General features: G+C 43.7%; 3 protein-coding genes across 3 annotated transcripts in view; 2 read left to right on the forward strand and 1 right to left on the reverse strand.

The window, feature by feature from the left end:
- The window catches only part of LOC134396983 (zinc finger protein 883-like), an 87,126-nt gene extending 79,891 nt beyond the window's left edge, over positions 1-7,235 (forward strand). The window contains exons 3-4 of the mRNA XM_063123599.1: positions 190-1,105; positions 7,165-7,235. Coding sequence (XP_062979669.1) covers positions 190-1,105; positions 7,165-7,235 — 987 coding nt within the window. The remainder of the gene's footprint in view (positions 1-189; positions 1,106-7,164) is intronic.
- Positions 1-18,992, reverse strand: part of LOC134396281 (zinc finger protein 420-like) — a 918,719-nt gene that overhangs the window by 533,468 nt on the left and 366,259 nt on the right. The window lies entirely within an intron of this gene.
- Positions 1-18,992, forward strand: part of LOC134396311 (zinc finger protein 345-like) — a 190,452-nt gene that overhangs the window by 118,244 nt on the left and 53,216 nt on the right. The gene's annotated exons all lie outside the window — the stretch shown is intronic.

The following is an 18,992-nucleotide window of genomic DNA, read 5'->3' on the forward strand; positions in this document are numbered from 1 at the left end:
AGATGGAAACGTGAATCAAAGCAAGTGCGGAAGATGAAATCTGTTGCTTTTGAAGTTGCTGGTTCCCCTGAAATTCCAATCCAAGGAGAAGGAGAAAAAAGGAAAACATTCCCTCTGTGGACAGAAATATCCAGCCTTCCTACAGCTCAAGGTATTCATGTTGGGGAGGCACTGTTGATCTGCTCGGAGTGTGGAAAGAGCTTCAATCGGAGCACAAACCTGATTCGTCATCAACGGATCCATACAGGAGAGAAGCCCTATAAATGCTCCGAGTGCGGAAAGAGCTTCAGCCAGAAGATGAACCTTACCAGGCATGAAAGAGTGCACACGAAGGACAAACCACATGAATGCTCAGTGTGTGGAAAGGGCTTTAGTCAGAGCACAACCCTTAGGATACATCAAAGAATTCACACAGGGGAGAAGCCATATGCATGCTCAGAGTGTGGAAAGAGCTTCCGTCAGAAGATAAACCTTACTAGACATCAGAGAGCGCACAGAAACGAGAAACCATATAAGTGCTCAGAGTGTGGAAAGAGTTTCAGATATAGCTCAAGCCTTAATGACCATCGAAGGACCCACACAGGTGAGAAACCGTACAAATGCCCAGAGTGTGGAAAGAGTTTCAGCCAGGCCACCAGTTTCACTTATCATCAAAGACTCCACTCCAGAGGGAAACCGTATGAATGCCCAGAGTGTGGAAAGAGCTTCAGCCACTGCTCAAACCTTAATGAACATCAGAGGATCCACACCGGAGAGAAACCATATCAGTGCTTGGAGTGTGAAAAGACCTTCAGTCAGAAGATAAACCTTACTAGACATCAAAGAGTGCACACAGGAGAGAAACCATATCAGTGCTTGGAGTGTGGAAAGAAGTTCAGTGACAGCTCGAGTCTGACTTCCCATCAAAGGATCCACACAGGAGAGAAACCATACAAATGCTCAGAGTGTGGAAAGAGCTTCAGCCAGCTCACTAACTTCACTTACCATCAAAGAATCCACACAGGAGAGAAACCATATCATTGCCCAGAGTGTAGAAAGAGCTTCAGTCAGAAGATAAACCTTATTAGGCATCAAAAGGTGCACATAGGTGGGAATCCCATGAATGGTAGGACTGTTTGGAATGGAGAAAGAACTTAGGTAGCCCACAGAACTTCATATTCAACCATTCACATGTGGGCAGCATCTTATAGATAAATGACTTGGAAATTTTCCATCCAAATCAGTTTTAATAACAAATCGAGAATCCACATTTTGAGCATAGAATCATAGAATAGCAGAGTTGGAAGGGGCCTACAAGGCCATCGAGTCCAACCCCCTGTTCAATGCAGGAATCCACCCTAAAGCATCCCTGACAGATGGTTTAGAGAAATATTTATAATTTCTCCCCAGATAAACTATATAAATCTTCAAACAGTATGGTTAAGATCTCCTGGTTATTTTTTAGTGAATAAACCTTGCCTCATAGCAATAGATTTCTGCTGTGAGCAGAAAGTTGGACCAGATGACCTCTGAGATACCTTCCAACTCTAAAAATCTATGATTCTATGTGGAAAAATGTAGTTAAAAACAACAACTTATAAAACCTTTAACAATAGTAAGGATACACACACACATACACCGTCCTGCCATAAAACCATGGCATTGGGACCCTGTTCAGAAGACACCTTAAATCATGGTGAATAAGGCAAAAAGCTTTATTCACCGTATTTAAAGCCATGGTTTAAGGTGTCTTCTGAACAGGGCTATTATAAATAGTTCTATGGGCATGTCTACACAAGCCCTATATCCCGGGATTGTCCCTGTGCATCTTCTGAGGGGAGAAATGATAGCACTCTTCAAATTCTTACAAGGTTGTCACACAGAGGAGGGCCAGGATCTCTTCTCGATCCTCCCAGAGTGCAGGACACGGAATAAAGGGCTCAAGTTAAAGGAAGCCAGATTCCAGCTGGACATCAGGAAAAACCTCCTGACTGTTAGAGCAGTATGGCAATGGAACCAGTTACCTAGGGAGGTTGTGGGCTCTCCCACACTAGAGGCCTTCAAGAGGCAGCTGGACAAGCATCTGTCAGGGATGTTTTATGGTGGATTCCTGCATTGAGCAGGGGGTTGCTCGATGGTCTTGTAGGCCCCTTCCAACTCTGCTATTCTATGATTCTATGAAATGCTACACAGGGGATCCCGTGAGCAGGCAGGGACGATCCCTCCATTTTCCTGGGATAACCCTTAGGTGTAGAAAGGGCCTATGATTCCATGACATCATAAATACTTTCATCATGCCATGACACCTTGTTATATGTGACATCTTCATATCATTATAGTGTTTCTTGTATCCAACAGCTGAAAACAGTAAATCCAATATCTGAAACTTTCTGGTCCATTTGGATGAAATCGCCATTGAGACTGTGACTAATCAATATGAATAAATAAAGAGGAACAGGACAGACTTTTAGAAACATATCGAATCCTGTCTCCCAGTGTGAGAAACCCAGTGAAACTGGTGCGCGTTGCAAGCCCTTTTCGGAGGATGCTCCAAGTTAGAAGTGGTCCGTTTGCAAAGAAATGCAAGTCATCCATTTGTGAGAAATACTCACAAAAGGAAATATTTCGTCATACCCCGCCATAGCTGAGTCATCGAAATTGTTTTGTGAGGCATGAGAATGACTAGTAACTTAGCTTTAAAATGGGTAGATGAAGGCCTAATCTACACCAAGCAGGATATGTCTAGGAAAGGAAAGGAACCTCTTGTGCAAGCAGTGAGTCATTACTGACTCTTGGAGGGATGCCAGCTTTTGCTGACGTTTTCTTGGCAGGCCTTATAGCAGGGTGGTTTGCCGTTGCCTTCCCCGGCCATTATTACCTTTCCCCCCAGCTAACTGGGTACTCATTTTACCGACCTCGGGAGGATGGAAGGCTGAGTCGACCCGAGCCAGCTGCCTGAAACCAGCTTCCGCTGGGATTGAACTCAGGCCGTGGGGAGAGTTTCAGCTGCAGAAACTGCTGCTTTACCGCTCTGCGCCACAGGGCAATATCCCAGGGATCGCCCCGGGATCATCCCTGTGCGTCCACATAACTGGTCTTCTTTAAACAAGAAGTAAAAAAATGCTTGTCTATGATCTCAAAGGAGTGGAAACAAAATCCAAGTTTGCCATCAGTGTTTTTATTTTGTATATTAAACACAGTTCTGGATCTACAAGGTCTCACGGACTACAACGTCATACAACAGAAGTGTGGAAGTTGCGAATGTTGCCCGGTGTTTGACATTTTTTGCAGGAACAGAAATGAATGGAAGGATTAGTTCTTTTCGAGAACTGGGTTTGATGTTCATCCCACAGTGAAGAAAGTGACTGAACAGGGTCTGGTAGTCCCGAGGCAAACAGCTGGTCCCTCGGGCATTTGAGCCGAAAGGGAAGTATCTTAGACTGCAGAACCTGTTCAGCCTGAGGACCCATGTCAGAGGAGGGGGCAAATGAAGACCTTGTTGTCTCCTTCTGTCACCTAATCCCTGATGGGCTGCAGACTGGGTGATACTCTCTGAGATTCGCTAGTGTTGGTGCTACTGAACTACTTACAAGAAGATTGAGCCCAAAGATGTAGGACTCTGGATGGCACAAAGAGGAAGGTGGTTGGATCCTCCCTGTATTTCTGGATCAGCCTGGAGCCCACTAGAAATAAACCAGCTCTGGATCCATTCCAGAATGTTTTCCTGCCAAAATAGGAGACTGTAGTTCGGGGCCAGATTCTAGCAGGGGCAGACCCTTTCGCTAGTACTTAGGATCGTCTTTTGTTTTGGTCATGAGATGCTCCTTTGTATTCAGATCAGGCCTCAATATAATAATGTAGCACTTGGGAAGAAAGATGCAGCCCAGCAGACCAGCACTGGAGGCCAACATAGAGAAGACCTGCACGGCTACCATGTATTTCCCCTTGGTGCTCAGGTAGGTGGGCACAAAGGACACCCAAACGCTGCAGAAGACCAGAATGCTGAAGGTGATCAGCTTGGCTTCATTGAAGGACCCAGGCAGCTTCCTGGCTAGGAATGCCACCGTGAAGGAGATGGCAGCCAGGAAGCCCATGTAGCCAAGAGAAACATAAAACATGACAATAGACCCTTCGTTGCATTGTAAGGTGATTTGTCCAGGCTGGGAGTGCATGTCGGAGTCTGGGAAGGGTGGAGAGACGCCCAGCCAGATGGCGCAGATAACAAGTTGGACACTGGCACAAGAAATGACAATGGAGTTGGCCAAACTCTTCCCAAGCCATTTTCTCACCGTGTTCCCTGGCTTTGTGGCCAGGAATGCCAGGACCACAGTGATCGTTTTGGCCAACACAGAAGAGACGGCAACCGAGAAGATGATGCTGAAGGATGCTTGTCGAAGAAGGCAGGTTGCTTTCCCTGGCTGACCAATGAAGAGGAAGGAGGACGAGAAGGAAAGCAGGAGGGAGATAAGGAGGATGTAGGAGAGGTCCCGGTTGTTGGCTTTGACTAGGGGACTTTGTAAGTATTTAATAAAGATTCCTAACACAAAGCTGGTGCTTAACGATAAGAATAGGGCAAAGGACACCAGGACGATCCCCAAAAGTTCTTCATAGGACAGGAAGGTTATAATCTTGGGTATACATTGATCTCGGTCCGCGTTTGGCTGCTGGTCTGCTGGACACTCGTTGCAATGGTCTGCATCTGAAAAGCGGGAGAGCGACTTTAGTTTTCACTAACATCCATCTGATGTTCACAACAATCTCTTTTCTATTTCGTTGGATAGGGAGAAGATGGGAGAGAGAAGGTTGAGTAGGGATGAAGAGAGGCAAACGCTCCGTGGTCAAGGACATCTTTTGTAGAAGCTTTCTGGTCAAGGTTCAATCTGTAGCCTCCTCATGAAGGAAAGGACTCAGCTATAGGGTCATTGGAACATCAGAAGCTGCCTGATACTGAGTCAGCCCATTGGTCCATCTAGCCCAGTATGGCTGATGCTAACTGGAAGTGGTTCTCTGGTGTATCAGGCAGGACTCTTTCCTATGCTTACCTGGTGGGGGGATTGAACTGGGACCTTCTGCATGCCTGGCTTGTGCTCTACCACTGAGCTACACCCCAGAGCTTACATCAAGAAGGAAAAGCTGCCTCTGTGAGACCTTCCAGGCCTGCTGCTAGTCAAAGGAGACAATACCCGGCGAGATGGATTGTTGGGTTGACTTGATATTTGATTCATCTTAATTATAGTAAATATTTATGGATGGCCTTTCAGGGAAGGAGTCATCCCAAGATGGATATACAGGCAACTTCCTACGTCATTCAGATATGATGTCACCAATGTTTTAAGTCCAAAACACAGCTTAGGATAAGACAGGACTGATAAACAAATTATTCATTTCTTACAGTGGTTCCCAAACTTTTTCAGGTAGCCCCCCCCCCTTAGTTCCACAAACTCATGCCCAGTGCCCCCTACCATACACTATAAAAATCATTATTCAGAATAGCGGCTTTCAACGACCCACTAAGGAAGATAATAACAATAAAATTCAAAACAGTAACAATGAATTGAATATTTATTCAAAATCTGAAGTACCAGCCATATGCTTGCCAAGAGAGGGAGGGAAAAGAGAGCGAACGCCTCTGTTTTGCAGCCAGCGTGGCAGGGCACACCAAGCAGAGCATGTTTCTTCATTAGCGTTTTGGTGCTTTTGAAACATTTCAATTCATCGTTAAAAGGACTCTTCTTAAACAGTATTAATACATGTGTGGATTCTTCCCCTATATGGCTTGGGACCAAACTACCTTCTCCCATAAAAATGTCCCTGGGTTTTAAGACCTTCTGGAGAGGCGCTTCTTGGAAAAGACCACCTCGAGCGCCCCACTGCTGCCCCCTTGCCTCTTAACGCCCCCCTATGCAATCCCACCGCCCCCAAGGGGGCAGTACCGCCCACTTTGGGAACCACTGATTTATTACAATTGAATCTTTAACAGGGTGTTGGCTGTCCCTAAACTTCCCCCCAATTCAAATAACCTGGATGGCCTTGGCAACAGACCCACTGGGTTGAAATTGCTGCTGGTGAATGCCAGGTCAGTGAACGGGAAAACAATGGCTATCCACGACTTGGTCCTGGATGAGTATGCCGACCTGGCCTGTATGACAGAGACCTGGTTGGATGAAGCTGGGGGAGTTAATCTCTCTCAGCCTTTGCCCACCGGCCCCCCCAGCACCAACTTCTGAGACTGCTCCTCCGGAAAGGACTGGAACCAAGTCCAGATAAACAATCCAGAAGGATACCATGGTCAACGGTATTGAAAGTGCTGAGAGGTCCAGAAAAACCAACGGGGTTGCACTTCCTCCATCCATTCCCCGGCGTAAGTCATCAACCAAGGCTGTTTTCATCCCATAACCATGCCTGAAACCTGATTGGAATGGATCTAGGTAATGAGCTTCATCCAAAATTGCTTGGAGTTGTGAGGCCACCACATAGAATCACAGAATAGTAGAGTTGGAAGGGGCCTACAAGGCCATCGAGTCCAACCCCCTGCTCATTGCAGGAATCTACCTTAAAGCATGTTCCAGCACCTTGCCCAAGAATGGTAAATTAAATACAGGGCAATAGTTATCTAAAACCATCAGAACTAAATTTGGTTTTTTTCCAACAAGGGCCTCACCACAGCTTCTTTCAAAGCTGTGGGGACCTCACTGGACCTCAAGGAGGCATTTACTACCTCGGAGGTCCAGATACCCAGCCCAGCTCTGGCAGATTTCAAAAGCCAGGATGGACAAGGATCTAAAGGACAAGTAGGAGGCCTCAGTCCTCCAACTAGTTTGTCCACATCCTCAGGTTGCACCATCTGAAGGGTATCCATAACATGCCTAGATGGTGCACCAGCCCCGTCCGTATCAGACTCTGGCAAAACAACGTTATCCAAGTCAGCACGAATACAAGCGATTTTATCTGAAAAGTGTCCTGCAAATTGTTCACAGTATGCCTTTGAGGGTTCAGGTTGTTGTGTTTCAAGGCCTACATCTAAGAAGTCTTTGACCACATGAAAGAGCTCTGCTGGACAACTCTGAGCAGATGCAATGATGGCAGAGAAATAAGATTTCTTCACCACCATCACTGCCGCAGAGTAAGATCGCAAATGGATTCTTACCTGTTTTCCTTCTGAGTCTTCTGCTATTTGCGCTTTAGTCATCGACACAGTCATTTCATTGCCTTCAGCTCCTAAGATTACCAAGGAGCTGACACAGTTCTACGACTAGGTCAAGGATGTTTGAGAGCAATCATATCGAAAGCCCAGGTCATCTCCTCATTCCAAGTGTTGACCAGGACCTTGGCAGGACCGCTGGCTAAGCCTGCAGGAAAATCCCCCAGAGACCTCAGAAAACAACTGGATTCATCAGCCTCTGGGTGTGGACCATCGAATTTGGTCCCCCACCCCTGCAGAGGTTACAGTGGCCTGAAGGTCTGAACTTATTGTTGGGTTATTGTGCCAGAACTTTTCTCTTTCTGGAACTCTGTTTGTGCTCAGAAACAAACACACATCACGCAGGTCTTACACAGCAGAGCTGGTTTATTTCCTTCAGGCTTCTGTGCAGTTCAATTCAGATCAGTTCAGATCAGCACACTGAGGCATACACAGAGAGCAGTGATCATAGAGCAGTGATCAGTAAGCAGTGATCAGTTCCATTTTACAAAGTGAGAAACTATATACAGATCTACACAATTCTTATCTACATTACATACAGCTGTGATGAGGCTAACTTAGAATCTTGGCAAGGTTCCCAGAACAGCCTCTATCTCAAGGTAATTGCCCACAGATAGACTTTCTCTGTTTAACCCTGAGATAGCCATACACACACAATTTTAATGACTAAGCAAGTATTTCTTTTCATATACTTAACAGTCCTCCTCTTGCGCATGTTGTTTAAATTGTGTTACAATCTGAGACCCAGCTTTAAAAGCATCTCTTTGTGTTTTACCATTGATACTGGTTTTGTGAATAAATCAGCCAACATCATTTCAGATGGACAATATTCAAGCTTAATCCAGCCCTTCTGAATTATATCTTTCACATGAGAATAACGAACATCCACATGTTTAGTTCTTGGTTTACACTTTTCAGATGTAGCCATACTAATACATGCCTGATTATCCTCAAATATGGTTACTGGTGTCTCAATTTCCAACCTTAGATCAGCAAATAATTGTTTATACCACTCAATCTCATTACAAGCCAGAGATAAGCTGATATATTCTGCTTCTGCACTAGAGGTTGCTACACAATTTTGTTTTCTTGTATACCAATCAATCAAGGATTGATTGTAAAAGAATGCTGCTCCACTGGTAGACTTTCTATCAATTGCGTTAGCCCAGTCAGCATCTGCATAAACACAGAAATTTCCATCTTTGTGTGTAGATATTTCCAATTTGTGATTGATTGTACCTTTTAGATATCTCAATACACGTTTTACAGCTGTCCAATCAGTTACAGAAGGTTTTGTCATTTTTCTGCTTAAAAGATTTACAGCAAATGTAATATCTGGTCTACTTAGGTTTGCTAGATAAAGTAAACTTCCAATCACACTCTGATATTTCTGTATGTCTTCCATTTCAGTACTGTCTGTCTGATTTTGAAAATCAGTGACCATAGGAGTGGCAACAATTTTACAATTCTCCATGCTGTGTTCTTCCAGCAATTTTTTAATTTTGCCACTTTGTTCAATCAGAAATGACCCTGTGTTAGAATCTTTTGAAATTTGCATTCCCAAATAACTTTTCACTGAACCAAGGTCTTTTAACTCAAAATGTCTTTGCAGCTGGTTTACAAATGTGTTTTTCTGTTCTTCTTCATTAAAAACCAGTAACAAATCATCTACATAAATCAGCAAATACACTACATTTGAACCATCCTGTTTTGTGTACAAACAATGATCAGCTTTGCTTTGTTTAAAACCCATTCTGATCAATACATTGTCCAGTTTCTTATTCCAACACCTTGCTGCTTGCCTCAAACCATATATGGATTTTTTCAATTTACAAACTAACCCTGGATTTTTAACAAAACCTTTTGGTTGAGTCATGTAAATTTCCTCAGTTAAATCTCCATATAAGAAAGCTGTTTTGATGTCAAAATGAAATACATTCAATTGTTTTTCTGCTGCAATTTTTAACAAAAGTTTTACACTTGAGTATTTTGTTGTAGGTGCATAAACTTCTTCAAAATCTATTAGATATTTTTGAGCAAATCCTCTTGCTACCAATCTTGCTCTGTAACGTTCCACCTGTCCTTTCTCATTTTGTTTTACTTTGAATACCCATTTACAGGTAATGGCTTTACGACCTTCAGGTAAAGGTACTAGCTCCCACGTTTCATTTTTTTCCATTGCTCTGATTTCCTCTGACATTGCTTCATGCCAGCCCTGAGCTTCTGTAGGTTCCATTTCCTGAATTTCCTCAAATGAAGTAGGTTCATAGGCTATTAGTAAAGCTCTATGAGAAACCTGTTTGCTTTGGTATTCATCTGAGTAACGAATTGGAGCTTTGCGTTCCCTTTCTGATCGTCTTGGCATAGTTACAGGCATAGTTTCCTCCTCTACAGTTTCTTCCCCCTCCCTCTCTTGCTGAGATTGTTCAGGAATTTCTTCTGTTTCTACAGCTTTCTGTTCTACAGGCAAACTTACATACTGTTTTGTTTCCTGCATTTGTTCATGAAAAACTACATCTCTGCTCACAATTACACTTTTGTGATATGGAGACCACAAACGATAGCCTTTTGTTTGTGTATCATATCCCAACAGTTTACATTCCAAACCTCTCTGAGCTAGTTTTCCTGGTCTGTTTTCTTTCTGAATATGAGCAAAACATTTACTTCCAAAAACCCTTACATGTGACACTCTAGGTTTTCTTTTGTAAAACATTTCATATGGGGTTTTTTCATGTACAGAGTGGTAAAGCCTGTTTAACAAATAATTTGAGGTGGACAAAGCTTCTGCCCAGAACAGATTAGACAATCCTGACTCTTTCAATAGAGCTCTTAACATGTTCTGCAAGGTTCTGTTTTTCCTTTCTGCAACTCCATTTTGAAATGGTGAATATGGAGCAGTAAGGTCATGTTGTATACCCTCATCACTGAGGAATTTTTTAAATTGATTGCTGAGAAATTCACCTCCCCGGTCCGTTCTTAGATTAGCTATAGGTTCTTTAAATCTATTTTTACTCCACTTAACAAAGGCTTTAAACTTTCCAAAAGTTTCACTCTTCTGTTTTAACACATACACAAATCCAAATCTACTGTAATCATCAACAATAGACAAGAAAAATCTGTTTCCTCCTTGACTTGTCTCAAAAGGACCTGCAAGATCTGCATGAATTAATTCAAAAATTCTTTTTGTTGTTCTCTCACTATGTTTTGGAATGTTTGACTTATGACACTTGGTTTCACTGCATACATTACATTCTACATAGTTAGAACATGGTTTGATTTTCACCCCTTCACACAATTCTGGAATCTTAGAAATTGTTTTATAGTTAGCATGACCAAACCTTTTATGAGTTAAATGGATACACTCTTGGTGTGGTTTGCAATTGGCTATTGTTTTTGTTGTGACTTTGCTGGCTACAACTTCATTTTTTGTACAAGTATTAATTACATACAAAGAATCTTTCATTATTCCCTGCACACACACCTTGTTTCCCTGTTTTATAGTACAATTTTCTTCAGTAAAACAAACCTCATACCCCATTTCTGTTAACTGAAACACACTTAGAAGGTTTGTTTCTAATTCTGGTACATATAAAACACTTTGTAGTTCAACTCCCAGACAATCAAAATATACATTACCCACACCACAAATCTGGATTTTTGTTCCATTTGCAAGGGTAACACACTTTTGCTCTGAAGTAGAAGTTTCCAAGGTTACAAATGAAAGTTTGTCTTTTGCCATACTTATTGAAGCCCCAGAGTCCAAAAACCAAGGATTCATTGTCTCTTTGACTCTTGCTAGAAGACACTTCTTTGTTGATTCAGCTTCATTCATGTTGTTTTCTTCTCTCCACTTTGCTGTCAACAGCTTCTTCTTCTTCTTGTTGCAATCCTGCCTTAAGTGTTCTGTGGAACCACAGTTAAAGCATTTCCTTGCCTTTAATGCAGCCACCACATCAGAAGTTTTATGGCTTTGTTGAAATTCAGCCACAGGATGTTTAAGGCTCTGTTGTTTTGAAGCTTGTCTTCTTTCATAGGTTTCCAGTAGTTTTCCAGCTACATACTCGAGGGTTAAATTTTTCTCCTCTTGACTTTCCATCATGGTGACAACCGCGTCGTACGATGAATCAAGACTTGACAAAATCACATAGACTTGGTGTATAGTTGTAAACTCCATCCCTCGTGCCCTGAGTTGATTGAAGATTTCTCTCATGCTTTTCAAATGGTTTGACATAGACTCCCCTGGTTTCAGCTTCATTCCATACAGCTTCCGGGTTAGAATTATTTTACTGCCCGCTGTTTCTCTTTGATATACAGCTTGTAGTGCATTCCAGCACTCTTTTGATGTATTCAAAAACTGAATGAAGGAAATTTGAGAGTCTTCCACAGCTAATGCAATAACTGCCATTGCTTTTGCATCGTCCTTAAACCATTTAGCATTCTGTGGATCTGCTCTATCTGGTGGATCCTCTGTGACTACATACCACAGTTCAGCCTGAATCAGATACATTTGCATTTTGTAAGACCATAATGCATAGTTAGAGTCATTCAGCTTTTCCAACAATTGATGCAAACCAGACATATTAGCTCCTGCCATTTCCTCTGCTTTAGGAATTGGTATCTCACCGTCCTCCTGCTCAGAGTCCTCCTCAGAGTCAGCCGACTGAGATTTTTCCTCACTTTGCAGCACTGGCTTTAGCTTGATGTCTTCCTTCATCAACAGTCTTCTGTTTTAGCAGACTCCTGGTTCTGGTTCTGATACTGCACCGTTCCCACCAAGTTCTGGTTCTTCTGCCTGGGTTAGGCTGGTGTAGGCTGCCTGGACTGGACTGGGCCCATAACCTTTGTTGGGTTATTGTGCCAGAACTTTTCTCTTTCTGGAACTCTGTTTGTGCTCAGAAACAAACACACATCACGCAGGTCTTACACAGCAGAGCTGGTTTATTTCCTTCAGGCTTCTGTGCAGTTCAATTCAGATCAGTTCAGATCAGCACACTGAGGCATACACAGAGAGCAGTGATCATAGAGCAGTGATCAGTAAGCAGTGATCAGTTCCATTTTACAAAGTGAGAAACTATATACAGATCTACACAATTCTTATCTACATTACATACAGCTGTGATGAGGCTAACTTAGAATCTTGGCAAGGTTCCCAGAACAGCCTCTATCTCAAGGTAATTGCCCACAGATAGACTTTCTCTGTTTAACCCTGAGATAGCCATACACACACAATTTTAATGACTAAGCAAGTATTTCTTTTCATATACTTAACACTTATCAGATGATGTCCACGTCAACGAAGTCACCACAGGCTCCCCCACCCGTGGATAATTTTCTCCCAATCCATGTCCAAAGTGTGTCCCGCCACATGTGTTGGGGAAGATATTATCTGAGAAAGGCCCATGGTTGACATGGCAGCCATGAAATCCTGAGCCGCTCCTGACAAAGTAGCCTCAGCATGAATATTGAACACCCCCACGGCCATAAGCCTTGGGGTCCTCAACATCACACTCTAGACCACCTCAGGCAGGGAGACTATTGGGCAGAACCCCTGTCCTATCTCAGGTGCCCAACACCAGATTCAGATTCAGAACTGGTCGACTGCTGAATAGGGTATCTGACCAGAGAGAGAGAGAGAGAATCTATAGACCAAGGCCAGACCCCTCCCTGCCCCTCTAGATGAGCTTGGTGCTGCAAATGTGGTGAACACATTTGGGAGAAATTAACTTCTCCCCGTTCATCTAATCAGGTTTCTGTAACACAGGCCAGGCCATCATGTTCTTCAACTATGAGCTCAGAAATGGTAGTACCTTTCTGAGTGTCTGACCTGACATTCATCAGCAGCACCAGTCTAGAGGGTCCTGCAGGCAATCCACCAAGGTTACAATAGACAGATATCTTGGATTTTATTTCCAAATATACGTTCTCGTGTTAACACCTTCCCATTTTTTACAATACTGAACTGGTTGGTCACGGCTAGCTCTTTTGCATTATAAGTTCAGAATCATTAAGGAGGTTAATGACCCTCTAAATAAAGAACAAAAACCAGGACAAATCCAGGGAAATCCTGACAGTTGGTCACCCTAAGCTAAGGCCTCTGTCTCCTTGGAACCAACTGATGCAAGAGCCCAGAGATGCTCTGTAAGGATTCAGAACATTTCTACAGAAAGAATAGTTTTCATGAAAATGTTTAAGCTCTTCTCATGGTGACAACACACTAATGTAATCAAAGGCCTGGAGTTATTGTGGTTCATCATTATTATTTGAAAGACTAAATAAAAATAATTATTAATACAAAACATTTAGCAGAGTAGATCAAACCATCACTTACATGCTGGAATGGTTGGGCAGATAAGAAAGTCTTATGCAAACCTCCCCGGAGAGGCCATTTCAGTAGCAAGGTGCCACAACCAGAAAAGCCCTCTCTCTGATCACCACCTACCTAATTTCAGATGGTAGTGAGAACTAGAAGAGAGTCTCCCATGATTAAAGTTTTGTATACTGTATTTTGTATTTGTGTTTTTAACCTGTTGGTTGTTTTATGATGGTTTTAATTTTTGTGAACCGCCCAGAGAGCTTCAGCTATTGGGCGGTATAAAAATGTAAGAAATATTATTATTATTATTATTATTATTTATTTATTTATATAGCACCATCAATGTACATGGTGCTGTACAGAGTAAAACAGTAAATAGCAAGACCCTGCCGCATAGGCTTACAATCTAATAAAATCATAGTAAAACAATAAGGAGGGGAAGAGAATGCAAACAGGTACAGGGTAGGGTAAGCTGGCACTGGGTAGGGAAAAACTAACAGTAGAAAGTAACAGTAGAAGTCTGCACAACATCAAGTTTTAAAAGCTTTAGGAAAAAGAAAAGTTTTTAGTTGTGCTTTAAAAGCTGCGGTTGAACTTGTAGTTCTCAAATGTTCTGGAAGAGCGTTCCAGGCGTAAGGGGCAGCAGACAAAAATGGACGAAGCCGAGCAAGGGAAGTAGAGGCCCTTGGGCAGGCGAGAAACATGGCATCAGAGGAGCGAAGAGCACGAGCGGGGCAATAGTGTGAGATGAGAGAGGAGAGATAGGAAGGAGCTAGACCGTGAAAAGACCGTGAAAATAAAGTAGTGTTTGCCCAAGCTTGAATATTGCCCTATTTTCCAAGAGAACATTTTCCTCTGAAAACACGGACCTTCCTCAGTGGAGACTGTTCCTTCCTTACACAGAGTGCAAACGTAGCAGCAAGGTGGCTCTCCTTCCTGGACCTCCTTGGCATATCCAGGGCGACAGCACTCCACGCATCGGGAACGAGGCACCTTTTAGAAACAAAGAGAAGGAGAAAAGGCTTAAGTGTATTTGTGTCTAAGGAAAGGAATTGTGATTTTGGAAAAGATCCAAAACCAGCAGGACCTCTAGTTCCCTTTATTATGAGGGGAGCACTTTCGGTGTAACTGTTCATTTCAACTTTGATATCCCTCCTGCCTGTACATAGAATCCTAGAATAGTCGAGTTGGAAGGGGCCCACAAGGCCATAGAGTCCAACCCCCTGCTCAATGCAGGAATCCACCCTAAAGCATCCCTGACAGATGGTTGTCCAGCTTCCTCTTGAAGGCCTCTAGTGTGGCAGAGACCACAACTTCCCTAGGTTACTGGTTCCATTGTCATACTGCTCTAACAGTCAGGACGTTTTTCCTGATTTCCAGCCAGAATCAGGCTTCCTGTAACTGGAGCCCATTATTCCGTGTCTTGCACTCTGGGGAGATCGAGAAGAGATCCTGGGCCTCCTCTGTGTGACAACCTTTCGAGTATTTGAAGAGTGCTATCATGTCTCCCCTCAATCTTCTCTTCTCCAGGCTAAATATGCCCAGTTCTTTCAGTCTCTCCTCATAGGGCTTTGTTTCCAGACCCCTGAACACCCTCATTGCCCTCTTCTGAACACGCTCCAGCTTGTCTGCGTCCTTGAAGTTTGGTGCCCAGAACTGGATGCAATACTCTAGATGAGGCGTGACCAGTGCCGAATAGAGGGGAACCAGTACCTCACATGATTTGGAAGGCATAATTCTATTAATCCAGCCCAAAATAGCATTTGGAAGCTATACTTCTATTAATGCAGCCCAAAATAGCATTTGCCTTTCTTGCAGCCATATCGCACTGTTGGCTCCTATTCAGCTTGTGATCTACAACAAATCCAAGATCCTTCTCGTTCGTCGTATTGCTGAGCCAATTATCCCCTATCTTGTAACTGTGCATTTGTTTTCTTTTTTCTAGGTGTAGAACGTGGCATTTATCCCTATTAAATTTCATTCTGTTGTTTTCAGCCCAGCACTCCAGCCTATCAAGATCACTTTGAAGTTTGTTTCTGTCTTCCAGGCTATAAGTAGACTTAAGGCAGCAGACCAAGCTAAAAGGTCCAAGGTACAATCAGAGTCCAGAGCCAAAGTACTTGACAGCTCTATAAAACCACCCTTTGATTCTCTGAAATCACAAAGCAGAGCAGGCTGGGAGAGTTAAACTCTCACCGGCTGGCAGTGCTATGAGAAAGCTCCCTTTTAGAAGGCAATTCTGTCGCTGTTACTCAAGTCAGTCCCACTTAGCTCAATGGGACTTCATAAGAACATAGGAAGCTCCCGTATAATGAGTCAGACTCTAGGTCTACTTTAGCATAATATTATCGACACTGACTGGTAGCAATGTTTCTCCAGGGTTTCTGGCAGGATTTCCCCCCTCCCCTACCTTGGGAAGCTGGGGATCAAATCCTGGGACCTTCTGCATGCAAAGCAAGTCCTGACAGGGAAATCTGAAAATACCCCATTAAATCCCAAGTCTGTTGTAGGACAGTGCCCAAGCACCCAAAAATACTCTGGTCCCTTCCCCCTTCCCTCGTTTTTTGAATTTGGTGACACTGGAAGCCTCTTGGCCGGCTGCTCAAGGCTGTCCTGATCTTTTGGCTCCTTATCTGCCATGTTCACGTGTTGCTTTTCCCTCAAACACGTCTGCTTTGTTTTTAGGAACCAGGACAGACATGAAGGCGCATCGCTTCATTGTTTATCACCTAAGTCCCCTGACTGGGCATTTTGGAAGGGTCAGGGCATACTCCGGACTCTCAATTTCCCCTTGAGGTGCTTATCAAAGAACAGAATGCAACATTTTGTACCTGTCATAGGCTGGCAAAATATGGCATTGTTTATGTAAGAATGTTTTTGTTTGTTTGTTTGTGGAACATGTATGGGACTTGTGATCAGTCACTGGAGGGAGGAGAGAAAAGTATGACTTCATCGGAGCAACTTTGATGAGTATAAAAGTATGCTGATGTGGGTGATGGTCAGGGAGTTCAGACTTCAGCTTGCTGGGGGGTGAGCTTCTCCCCTACACGTGTAGTTCTAATAAAGCCTCTGAATCTGGACCAGTCTGGACTCGCTCCTTCCCTGACAGTGCTCTATCACATTGAGCTATGATCTCTCAAGACCAGGGCCAGATCTACACTACTGCTTTAAAGCGCTTTATAACTGCTTTAAAGCGTTATAAAACTGTTATAAAGTGCTTTAAAGCAGTAGTTGTTAGGCCCTCTGAAGAGTTTCTGGGGATGGACTCAGGAGGAGGAGGAAGCGGAACCTTTGCAGACAGAGGCTAGTGTCACGGCTGCTGAACTGGTGCCAGCTGGGAGTGGGGCCAACTCAGAGAATGAAGGGGAAGCAGAGCCAAGTACCAGCGTGCCGCTAATTAAACCAGCAGGGAGCTTGGCCAATTCAGAAGACACAGAGGGAGAAACAACAAACTTACCTGCACAGTTGTTTAGACATCATAGGGCGGAAAAGGAGGCCCGGTGCAGATCTCTGCGTATTTATACTAGACGCCAACTCAATAGGGAACACCTGTAGCTGCCAGGGAGGGGTATTTAGAGAGCTGGGAAGCAACAAGAACTTGCCAGAGATTAACTGAGCATCCTGGCGAAAGCTCTTGCTTCCTGTTTCGGCTTGTGTTGACCTTGTATCCTGATTGAACTTTGGACCGGCTTGGAATTTGTGACCTGCTCCTATCCCTGAACTTCTGGACTGTTTCATGGACTCTCGCTAACTCTCGTAAGCCCTTGACTTTTGGAACTGAACTGGACTTTGCTTATGTTTAAAACGTCTTATACTCTGACATTAAAGAGTGAACTGTGTTATTTCATAGCACAGATAAAGACAAATTCCAGCGTGTGTTGCTGAGTTTGTGGCTGAATTCTTGGAGTTTGTCTGGGCACGCTGCCCACGTCTGTATCTCCGTTCAATTAGCTGGTCTATTGGCAGCTTTCCCGGACAGTAGTGTAGATCCGGCCCAGAACAACCTGGAATATCAAGCTAGAACCACTTCAAGTAAATATTGCAGATAGAGCCAGAGCATGTTTACTCAGAAGTGAGTCCCATGTGTCCGGGGAGATGGGGGGTGGGTGGGCTGCTGCCAGATACTGGTGCATAGGACTGCAGAGGTAGTCTGGGAACCTATCACCACTTTCCTGGTACTCAAGACTGACGGGTTAGTGTGTCCATTGACATCCAGTCAAATTCCTATTTGAATTATTCAGTGAATTATTCAAACTTGATGGATTTCCCAGGCGATCACATGAAACAAATGAGAGCTGTGCCAAACCTCTGTTCCAGGGGTCTGGAAACAAAGCCCTATGAAGAAAGACTGAAAGAACTGGGCATGTTTAGCCTGGAGAAGAGAAGATTGAGGGGAGACATGAGAGCACTCTTCAAATACTTCAAAGGTTGTCACACAGAGGAGGGCCAGGATCTCTTCTCGATCCTCCCAGAGTGCAGGACACGGAATAATGGGCTCAAGTTAAAGGAAGTCAGATTCCGGCTGGACATCAGGAAAAACTTCCTGACTGTTAGAGCAGTGCGACAATGGAATCAGTTACCTAGGGAGGTTGTGGGCTCTCCCACACTAGAGGACTTCAAGAGGCAGCTGGACAAGCATCTGTCAGGGATGCTTTAGGGTGGATTCCTGCATTGAGCAGGGGGTTGGACTCGATGGCCTTGTAGGCCCCTTCCAACTCTGCTATTCTATGATTCTATGATACACTACTGCTTTAAAACGGTTTATAACAGTAGTAGTGACAACTGTTGGGACCCAGGACACACTCCATGTACAGTTTTCAAAATGTTTTAAAGGGATTATATCCTCTTGGTGTAGATTTGAACCATGCAAAGTCTGTGGAAACCTCAGCACAGAAAAATAAAACAAACCCATTGTAAAGTGATTGCAATCAGAAGTAATTAGGGTTACCCTTTGGAAAGGAGGACAGGGCTCCTGTATCTTCAACAGTAGTTTAGAAAAGGAAATTTCAGTAGGTGTAATTTGTATGCAAGCAGCTCCTGGTGAAATTCCCTCTTCATCACAACCGTTAAAGCTGCAGGAGCCCTGCCCTCTTTAGCTAGAATGACCAGATACAAAGGAGAGCATGGCTCTTGCAGCTTTCACTGTGGTGATGAAGAGGGAGTTTCGCCAGGTGCTGCGTGCATACAAATGACACCTGCTGAAAATCCCTTTTTTATACGACTGTTAAAGATACAGGAGCCCTGTCCTCCTTTCCATAGGGTCACCCTCCCTAGAAGTAATTTAATCTAAACACAAAGTGATCTAAAAGCAAAGTTCTGTTGACTGAATGTTCTAGAGAGGAGAGTTAAAAGTTTCAGCAGAATTTTGTGGCTTCATCCTAACAGGTCTGTGGGTTTGAGTGTAAGGCCGTAGCTAGACTTAAAGTTTATCCCAGGATCATCCTGGGTTCGTCTTAGCCTGAGCGCTGGATGCCCTGTGTGGCACTTAGATGAAGAGGT

Source organism: Elgaria multicarinata, chromosome 3 (assembly GCF_023053635.1).
Source record: "Elgaria multicarinata webbii isolate HBS135686 ecotype San Diego chromosome 3, rElgMul1.1.pri, whole genome shotgun sequence".
Taxonomy (NCBI): Eukaryota; Metazoa; Chordata; class Lepidosauria; order Squamata; family Anguidae; genus Elgaria; species Elgaria multicarinata.